This window comes from Diadema antillarum, unplaced genomic scaffold (assembly GCF_040938485.1).
Source record: "Diadema antillarum isolate AM-2024a unplaced genomic scaffold, OU_Dant_1.0 scf00000060, whole genome shotgun sequence".
In the NCBI taxonomy this organism is placed as follows: Eukaryota; Metazoa; Echinodermata; class Echinoidea; order Diadematoida; family Diadematidae; genus Diadema; species Diadema antillarum.
Window position 1 is genome coordinate 2,881,285 of NW_027270949.1, and position 10,713 is coordinate 2,891,997.

The 10,713-nt window shown below is 38.8% G+C and overlaps 1 protein-coding gene across 1 annotated transcript; it reads right to left on the bottom strand.

Moving 5' to 3' along the window:
- Positions 1–794: 794 nt before the first annotated feature.
- Positions 795–2,680, bottom strand: LOC139716027 (uncharacterized). The gene is made up of 2 exons (XM_071627584.1): positions 2,434–2,680; positions 795–1,136 (listed from the first exon to the last, which is right to left on the bottom strand). The coding sequence occupies exons 1-2, from the start codon at positions 2,584–2,586 to the stop codon at positions 795–797; spliced, it is 495 nt and encodes a 164-aa protein (XP_071483685.1). The 5' UTR covers positions 2,587–2,680.
- Between the last annotated feature and the right edge of the window lie 8,033 nt (positions 2,681–10,713).

Sequence of the window (10,713 nt, forward strand, 5' to 3'; positions counted from 1 at the left end):
GGTGCAGGACATATTGCCAGTGTAAGACCGTATGTTACATGACTGGTACATAATACATTTCTGGTGATTATACACAAAGTTCCATGACAGTACTTAAGAGCCACTTTCAATATATGGATGGGCAAAATTTTAGCATTTTCACTTGACCCAAAACTTTTCCTACACAATCATTGTGCATTAATTTATTTGTGTATATTCATGTATGAATATACATATTTTCTCCGTATGAATATGGAGAAAGTAGTATAATTTCAGCATTCAATAATGCAATTTTAGCATTTTAAGGTGACCTTTGACCCTTGACCTTTGATTTCATGTCCCAAAACATCCACAGAGAAGCAATGTCAGGCAACACATGTACATTGTATATGCATTACGTTTCATGAAGATACCGTGAACCATTTCAAAGATATGAAGAAAAATGTGAAATTTTAGCACTGTCACTCGACCTTTGACTTTTGACCTTTGAAATTACGTTGTTACTCCAACAAAGCATAGAATAAAAACGAATCAACCAAATATTATGGTCTTGGTGTCATTTTCTTTTGTATCATTATACACTATCTAATCTAGGCAACACAAAAAGGGCTTCTACAATAAGGCCACCAAAATCGACCATCCCTCCTTGGACCTGGACAATCCCAAAGAAAATTTCCACATGCCACAATCCACAAAATCAACTATATCTTCAGAAATAGATATGTGTTACAAAAACAGATCAATATACGATGTTACTGTTCAATGAACATTTCAATTCAGCGCCCTAGCTGGTGTACAGTGGAGCCCTTACGGCTTTACTCTTGCTCAACGAAGCTATTAAGCAATACAACAGAGGATGTTGGTGGACCATCACCCATTCCCAGCCCATACACATACTTTTGCAAATATGTATATGTATGACTGCACTGCCAGCAGTAGCTGATGTCCAACACATAAGTAAGTTTGAAACATACATCTACTGCTTTAAGCAGAGAGGTGCAAGGGATCGCATCTCCTTCAACAGCCACGAATGCCTGCTCCGGATTCTTTCTCTCCCCGAAGACCAGGACATGAGGTTCTCGTTTCCCTTCCAAATACATAGGCAGGTTTGTCCCATCTATATGTAAAAAAGCAAATAAAGACATTTCTCTAAATAGCTTTAATAAGAGATTAACAAACAGATAAAAGACAAATACAGTCAAACCTGTCTATAGCGGCCACCCAAGGGATACGGAAAAAGTGGCCGTTATAGACAGGTGGCCGCTATAGACAGGTAATCCAACTTTGTGTGCTTTGCCTACATGTACATGTATCATCGTTGTATATACATGTACATTTATGTGCGTACGTATGCACACGTTTGTATCATGCATAGAACAATGCCGGTGTTTATGAAATTGTTGCACAGTACACTAGATGTAGCATGTGCACAGTCATGAATTAGTGCATTATTGTGACTGAATAAGTGATGAATGCAACGGTGGCGATCACTGAATGTTGCCCAGAAATGACTGGCACGGCTAAAAAGCAGAAAAACACCCTGAATTATCTGCTCGGCTACGGCTCCATCGGGTTTTTGGCCGCTATAGACAGGTTAAAATCTACCGCGGGAAACAGAATTTGTGGCCGCTGGCCGCGTTAGACAGGTGGCCGCTATACACAGGGTCTTTAACATGGCTTTTCTCTCGGGGGGATTTTTCAGTGGCCGCTATAGACAGGTGGCCGCTATAGAGAGGTGGCCGCTAAGGCAGGTTTGACTGTATTCAAAATTTTGATCCACAACCAAGGCATAAAAGAGAAGTGCTTTTGAATAATCTAACCAATATAAAAACACAAACATCAATCAGTGTATCAAACATGAATTCTGTTGATACCATCATAAACATTGTGAGATTCATTCATTTTCTGAATTTGGAAAAAAATATTGCCAATGGAAGCCCCCTTCATCTACATGATTTTGCCATGCCACATTTATATCATTTTTTTTTTTACATTTCCTTCTGCACACCTCTATCTTCAGCCCTTCACCAGTTTATGGTTTTAATTTACTTGATCTTGCCTTACAATATATCAAGCAGACAGTGAGATAATTCCAGCTGCAGTAAACTATGGACATACGAAGCACATTTTATTATGGTGACTGTTATTGTTATCATTATCATTAGTAGTAGCACTAGTGGTAATACTGTTATTAGTATTCTTATCATTATCAATAATAGAAATTCCATCGATTACTTACTAAATGAACAGGAATCAGCGAGCATTTTCAGAGCAATTTGGCTATATGGTGAATTAAAGGATAACTAAATGTCAATTAAAGGATAAAAGGAATGTGTTCACTTGACTGAATATAGATCTCAAGTGACAAATATTTCATAGCATGTCAACTGACCCATTCACACAACACAGGGTATTGCACTATTTTCAGTGTTAGATCCCTATTTCTATCATCACCTTCTCGACATTGATGAATGCAGGCATGCTCTCTTCCATAGTTGCACGCTGTACACTTCTCTGCCCCTGTTTCTTCACCCCAGCTGGAAACAACAGAGGAAGAACCTGTAGAGCCAGGTTGCTCTTCTCATCATCTAAGGAGAACACAAACATTAGCAAACAAGTTCATGAAATGTGGCACGTGGAGTTTTATTATCTTTTTAATACTTTCTCTCTGTAAAAATTCAAATGACAAAGAAGATACACATTTCAATTCCAATCATCCCTTATAAAGGTTGCATTCTCTAGAGGGTTGCATTTTTTCTCAATCTATTACCAAAATTAGTTTTATTTTATTTATTCATATCAGAGTTTCTAATTTTGAATCTTTATCAAGACTCAGGAAAAGATTCATATTTTTCAAGGATTTCAAAAGATCAATAGATTATGTATCAAATTGAAGAACATTCAATGGAATTTTAACCAGGTATTTGAAACAAAGAGAAACTTTAAATTACCAAGTATATCTAGATCTATATTGTATTTGACTATATTTCTAGCTTATCGTATCAGGAAAAGATCAAGCAACTAAGACTAGCTGCTAGATTCTAGTACGGTACTTTACACGCAAGTGCGCGCGTGCGAAGAAGTGAATGAGGACCTATTTCACAATAATGCCTCTAGACCTAGTACTTTACCTACATCCTTATACCGGTACTATAGATCTACTAGAGTTCTTCTACATGAAGGCTAGACCTTTTGTCTGGTACTACTGGTGCTGGTAGATAGGTCTAGGTCTACACTACAGTACAGAGACTAGATAGATAGATCAACGGTCTTTTGGCTACCATTGTACCAAGTGCAGTTAATAGAACTAGGTGCCAAATAGATCCTGGACCGAAGGAAAGAGGACGGGTGGGGACTGACGGGGTTGAGCCAAAATGAATTTAGCCCCCTAAAATGACGGAGATCGGCTCGTTCGCCTGTGACTTGCGAGTGCGCGGTTGTTTGTGAATTCATTCGAAAAGTGAACCTTCTGCTAATTGAAAGGTGGTGAAGTGCGGTAAATCTGATTACATCACCGTAATCGTCTCTAACCAAATTAGTAAAGACCTCCCAATATTGTAACAGCATATCTTACAATTGCTTGAAACCATATTTGTCACAAAGCCGATTTTGGGGGGATTTTTGTTTTTGTTTTTGCAATGTTCACCGATGTTTACGCTGCTAATCATTCCCACCCAACAACGCAACGGTTCATGCAGCACGTTTTACACATTTAGGCTAGGCGCGAACAATTTGAGGCAACTTGATAGGCCCAAGGCAGCAGCAGCTCTCCCCCGAGCTCGCCCAATTTTAGCGAATTATCTTTTTAGATAATACTGAACCTAATATGAAGCTGTACACTACAAGCTTCTAAACACGATTTAAAATATGCTTCAAAATAAATACAGCACTTACCCTCAAAATTTTTGATAAATTTGTCGAGGCCCCACTCAGAAAGCTAGGGTAGATGCGTTACATATACGCTCAGCATACACTACTCCTCACCACGGATCGTGCGATCGAGTACGCTTTTGCTTTCTGCGCGCGCCGCCATCTAGCTCTTTGCGTGCAGCGCGCAGACAAGAGCCAATCACGTTTCAAAGAAGTGTTGACAAGACGGTTCTAGCTAAAGCGTACAAACGATTGACTCGATTGTAGTCAAATTTGCTTGAAAGTTGATAGAATTCTAGTCAAAATAACTAGAATTTAGTTGAAAAAATACGAACCAAAAATCTAGTCACAAAATGACTAGATATTTTTAAGAGTGCACTCTCAAATTCAGTAGGCTACTTGAAATTTGAGATGCATGCAATTATTCATTTATTAATCTATTTATTTATTGTTCTTTTTAATTCATTTGGCATTTCGACGTAAAATAGGGCCTATATAAAATGATAATTATAAAGAATGTGGTGATTCTAGGCTTGGTGCATACAGAGCGTTGCCAGCACGTAGAGGCGAAAAAGGCAAACGTTGCCCTTACCAGCTCACACACACACACACACACACACACGAAAACATGATTATATACTGCATATTGCATGGGAGGGGCTTGTGCCACACGTCCACTCACGGCGACCATTAGGGAGAATTCCACCCGACCATCCGGGGGTTGCATCTCTTTTATTGACTTTTGAATGTTCTGCATGAGTGATCCGAGAGTAGCCTAGACTTCTCTTGCCAGTCGCTTTCTCTTAAATCTAGAGAATAAAGTGTCCCAGCAGCACACTCACATTTTATGGGGTGGTATGAAAAAAGACTAACAGAAGAGATCGGCTTTATTGTCTGTGTTAAGTGCCCACGATGTAGTCACACAATAAAGAATTAACCCTCTTAGAACCACAAAGCCCAGATTTCAGCGATTCTCTGTAGAGTGTACAACTGGTTGTCATAGTGATGACAGTTTTTAATCCCTATGATACCACCGTCGCTGACAAGGACCTTTGATACCAAGTACACAATTGTAGGTCTATTCTTCCAGTATGGTCAAGAAGTTAATGAATTTCAAAAGACTGATGTGGGTTTGCTAGCAGGTTTTTTTGTTTTTGTTTTTGTTTTCTTTTATCTTTTTTTGTTTGTTTGTTTATTTGTTTGTTTTTTTTACACCGATTCCGTAAGAATACTGTACCACGGTGTAGTGTGAAGGCGTTCTGCCTGCACTACGCATTGCGGCCAGCACAGGAATAGGTGCCGAGTGTTTAATCTGAATGCATGCCTTATGCCCCACCCATAAACTAAACAATGTCAAAGCAAGACTCGAGTATCTCCACTCTCAAATTCAGTAGGCTACTTGAAATTTGAGATGCACGCAATTATTCATTTATTAATCTATTTATTTATTGTTCTTTTTAATTCATTTGGCATTTCGACGTAAAATAGGGCCTATATAAAATGATAATTATAAAGAATGTGGTGATTCTAGGCTTGGTGCATACAGAGCGTTGCCAGCACGTAGAGGCGAAAAAGGCAAACGTTGCCCTTACCAGCTCACACACACACACACACACACACACGAAAACATGATTATATACTGCATATTGCATGGGAGGGGCTTGTGCCACACGTCCACTCACGGCGACCATTAGGGAGAATTCCACCCGACCATCCGGGGGTTGCATCTCTTTTATTGAATTTTGAATGTTCTTCATGAATGATCTAAGAGTAGCCTAGACTTCTCTTGCCAGTCGCTTGCTCAAATCTAGAGAATAAAGTGTCCCTGCAGCACACTCACATTTTGTGGGGTGCTATGAAAAAAGACTAACAGACGAGATCGGCTTTATTGTCTGAAGTGCCCACGATGTAGTCACACAATAAAGAATTAACCCTCTTAGAACCACAAAGCCCAGATTTCCGCGATTCTCTGTAGTGTGTACAACAATTACTGGTTGTCATAGTAATGGCAGTTTTTAATCCCCATGATACCACCGTCGCTGACAAGGACCTTTGATACCAAGTAGGTCTATTCTTCCAGTATGGTCAAAGAGTTAATGAATTTCAATAGACTGGTGTAGGTTTGCCAGCAGGTTTTTTTTCTTTTATCATTGTTTGTGTTTGTTTGTTTGTTTGTTTTTACACGGATTCCGTAAGATTACTGTACCACGATGTAATGTGAAGGCGTTCTGCCTGCGCTACGCATTGCGGCCAGCACAGGAATAGGTGCCGAGTGTTTAATCTGAATGCATGTCTTATGCCCCCCACCCATAAACTAAACAATTTCAAAGCAAGACTCGAGTATCTCCAATCTCAAATTCAGTAGGCTACTCGAAATTTGAGATGCACGCAATTATTTATTTATCTATTTATTTATTTTTTAAATTCATTTGGCATTTCGACGTAAAATAGGGCCTATATAAAACGATGATTATAAAGAATGTGGTGATTCTAGGCCTGGTGCGTACAGAGCGTTGCCAGCACGTAGAGGCGAAAAGGGCAAACGTTGCCCTTACCAGCTCACACACACACACACACACACACACACACACACACACACGCACACACACACGAAAACATAATTATATACTGTTTGCAAGATATAAGCTCAATAGCACGTTTATGGTAATGAAATACAAATTGTATGGTAGGGCGTACTTTTTATTGCTCGTTTCTAGGACGCCTTGAAGATCACGACGCAGAATAGCCACAAAAAGGCATTAGAGTGTATACCCCTTCGTGCCAAATCCCTAGTTATAAAGCTTTATTGAGAGAGGTTGCCAATATTGCAATGACAGTTACTCCCGTTTTTAAACCTACCAGTTGCTAAAAAGAACTTTGACACCATGCAAGTGGAGTCTTCCAGTAAGGGTCGAGGATTTAATAGCGAAGTTCAATGACTGGAGTTGACAATGGATATTGCGTAAGAAGACCATCCATACTGTCTAAGCTTTGTACACGTGGTGTTATACTACTCCAGTATGCGGTAGTGTATAGGACAGTCTGGTGGCGCCACCCGCACACGTAACGCCCACACACTCCGTAGCCATTGCCACGACAGCGACAAGGTCTTACATCGGCCCACGCTCTCATACATGAAATTAAAATCCCGCTATGCCATGTTTTCGTTCTTTTGTCTTTTTTTTTTAATAGCCCGAGCTAGCAAACAATGATTGTTCTTTTAGGCCAATTAACATAGACAAATTGTTTTTTTTTTTTATAATAACAATCAATGATGATTGGGCTAAAGCGCATTATAACATATCAATGTTCCCTACGCGCTTTACATTTGCCAATTTCTTACATGCACACGCACACACACACACAAGCATCACAAACAAAATGAAAACAATTAAAAATGTGATAAACGTTATAAACATACATCACGCAACATAAGTGTGCGGTATCCATGTTTATCACGGGACAACACGTCCACCGTGAAGATGAGCATACATTCAGCAGGGCAAGGAGAGAACTAATGATCTTTTCCGTGAACCCTGTAAACACCGGAACACGGTGTTCACGTAAAGAAACCTCCCAAAATTTATTATATCCTTGCCGTCATCCACAGTGCATGACAACCGGCTTTGCAACATCGGCAGGGATGCCAAGTTCACATTTTTTTTAGGAGTGAGATTTTCATGACTCGGCATCTCGTCGAGCGAATGTGTGCGCGAGCGAGGGTGTGGGAGGGGGTTTTCCCCCTGTGGCCTCCCACGGTAGGGAGCTTTTTCAATTTTTAGCTCATAATGGTGCGATCAGGTGCATTTTAAGTGACTAATTTTTACTTATTTTGAAAGACAGAAAGGAAAATATACCTTCAATTGCAACTATCACTTTAATCTTTTGAGGTATGCTCATTATTATAGGCCCAAGTTGCAGACTTCGCCCGATGCGTGAGAAAAATGGGTGCCATGCGTGAAAGCGTGAGACGGCCCCTAATGCTTGAGTCTCACGCAGAATGCGTGAGACTTGGTAGCTCTGCATCGGACGTGTCAGTGCTGACAAAACACTGGGTGTGTCTACAATGAAACCCAAACCCAAAGAGAACTGTGGATTGAGTAGAAGCAGCAACATTAGTAGAGCACATCAGTGGAAATTTGAGGAAAATCGAACAATCGATGCAAATCCTCTGTGACACACCAGTCTCTTGGTAAAGTCTTAATAGACTTTCAAATAGACATAACTTATACATAGACAAGAATATACATGCGGTAGGATATTTTACATTTAGAAAGTTGTCAAAGTGAGAGTATATTACAGTACCTCCTAGGGAACAATAGGCCTATGCCATTATGTACGGAACATACAACATAAAACAACAAGAACAACGGCGGGAAAGCATAAAAGCTCAGAGCCGGAATCTTAAACCATGCACAGATGATTTATTTCAAATCAAATTAGGTCCTACACCAAAGTGATCCGATTCGAAATACATGTATTGCCATATTTTGTCTCAAAGTAGATATTTGGAAATAAACATTAATGGCGCAAAACTTTTTTAACGATGAAATATAATATCAAGGGGAAAAAAAAAACAAGGTTGCTTCAGGCGGGTGATGATTACACACGTCCATGCCTTTCTCCGCCATCTGAAAGGCTCCTGGCCTGCCACTGACTCTCCCGACCCTTGTAAACCCGTGGTAAAACGCGAAAAAAAGTCATGTATTTCTGATATTTGCTCTACTTTTAATACCCTCAAGGCTGTATGGATTATCATTACCTGGTAATTGGATACTAGTAGGCCTACCTATTAAATGATTCTTATAGCGAGTCGACATTTCCCCAGGGATCTATAGAAAAATAAGAAAGTTGAACATGAATGTGAGTCTTTGAAGGTCTCATCTCGCAGCTGTCTGGTAGCAAAGATTTCCCAATCCCTGCAGTGCTTTTACCATGTTTGAGTGTTCGTATCCGCGGAGATGAGCAAAACTTTTCACTCTATAATACTTTTTGCTGTGAATGAAATGCAAATTTTATTTATTTAGTAATTCATTTCTCTATTTTATAGATTAATTGATGGATGGATGGATCGATTGATTAATTGATATATTGATTTATGTACTTAATTAGTTACTTATTCATCTATTTATTCAGTTTCATTCAAAAAGTGAATAAGGTAGTCACTTTCAGGGCCAAAGGGGGTGCTTTTCAAGTGAGCCATGTTGTATAACAAATATTGCAAACAAAAATCACATACTACAACAACAAGAACAGAAAAAATATGAACATGTAGAAACAAAGAAAATGTGATATCTACACAGATGAAAAGTGATACACGAATGAAAGATGAGAGTGGTAAGAATGTCAAACTCAAGGTCGAAATAATCACGTCACCAAAATATATATAAAAAAGCAACAAGAAATTATTTAGAAATGAAGGAATAACGTCAGATTTGACCTGCTATTTCCAACGGATTACGTGCTGATCAGGAATTAAAGAGCTTACTATTAATTACCTATGAGAAACCTTTTAGGGGTGTTGTTTTATAACTTTCTTGCCTATCAGAAAGACTAGACATCTTTTCCACGATGACTTGCAATTTTGAAAAGGCAGACATGTAACCAAAGTTCTTGCAAATTCATTTGATAAAAATGTTATATGTAGGCTTATATGTGTTTTTGTATTTAATACATGGGCCCGTATTCTGCTAAAAACTTAAACCGAGTTTAACCAATTTCTGGTCTAAAGTCGGTCTAAAGTGGGTTCAAACCTTGGTCTATATTGTACGGGTCACGGTGTCTATACTCACAAGATAATCTAACTTGTATAGAAAACAGAAGCGAAGGGCAAGGGATTGATAGATAAGAACAAACCTATAATTCATTCTAGGATATATCAATGGTTCTCGAAGGAAAGAAATAAACAGAGGGTATATGCTGTAAAACACATGACGTCATATACTACAATGATGACTTCTAGATAGTAAGGACGGATGATTTTGTCCAACATTTCCAACAGATTATTAAATAGACTGGTATCGAAAAGTGATTACAGTTTACAAGAGGACTTTGTAATTTGGTTTGGTTTGGTTTGGTTTGGTTTTGTTTTTGTTTTGTTTTTGTTTTGTTTTGGGTTTTTTGTTTTTTGCTGTTTCCAACTCTGTCGAACTCTTCCTGGCGAAACTAGTGCACGCCACGTCCGCGGCCCATTTTATGTCTTACACTTTTGATCTTCATGTCGTACTTACTGAATCAAATTAATATTCATACTAATTAATTAATGTCATAAGACATGCGTTCATTATCATTCCTACATGTATCAACATAAATAGCGATAGCTAAGGTCAAAGGTTCACATAAATTTTGCCTCTGGGATTTTGTAACTTCGTATAGAACTTCCTGTGATCTTATGAAGATCATCACGTGAACTATTTGCACGCTCGTATGCCTCCTCTATGGAGCGTTTTAATGGCAATGTCACTTCCGTAATAAACATAGTAAAAATGGGATCAACAGAATTATTGTTGTTTCATTAAACTCCGGCATAGAATAAGAAACTAATGGAATTTCTAAGTTTCGTTTGTTTTCACCGAATACAGGGAAGGTGGAAAAAGCAAGGATGTTATGACGCCACACGCTTCTCATTGGCTGGCACACACACCCACCCACACACACATCAATTTCAATAGCAAAATCCTGATTTTAGTCGATGATCTAGTAACCGCAAACTCTCTTTTCCTAAAAGGAAACGTTGTTTAGTTATAAGACTACTATAGTTATGATGATAATGTAGGTATATAGTGAAGATATGATTGTGTTCATTAAAAACAAAGACTTGAAATGCGGTAAGATTACATCTGCCAATGATTATGAGCACATGGT

Excerpts from the sequence above, each read along its gene's own strand:
- LOC139716027 (XM_071627584.1), bottom strand. The coding sequence starts at position 2,586 with ATGTTTGTGTTCTCCTTAGATGATGAGAAGAGCAACCTGGCTCTACAG. Across the intron at positions 1,137-2,433 it reads CATTCATCAATGTCGAGAAG|CTATTTAGAGAAATGTCTTT; the intron begins GTGATGATAGAA and ends CTCTTATTAAAG.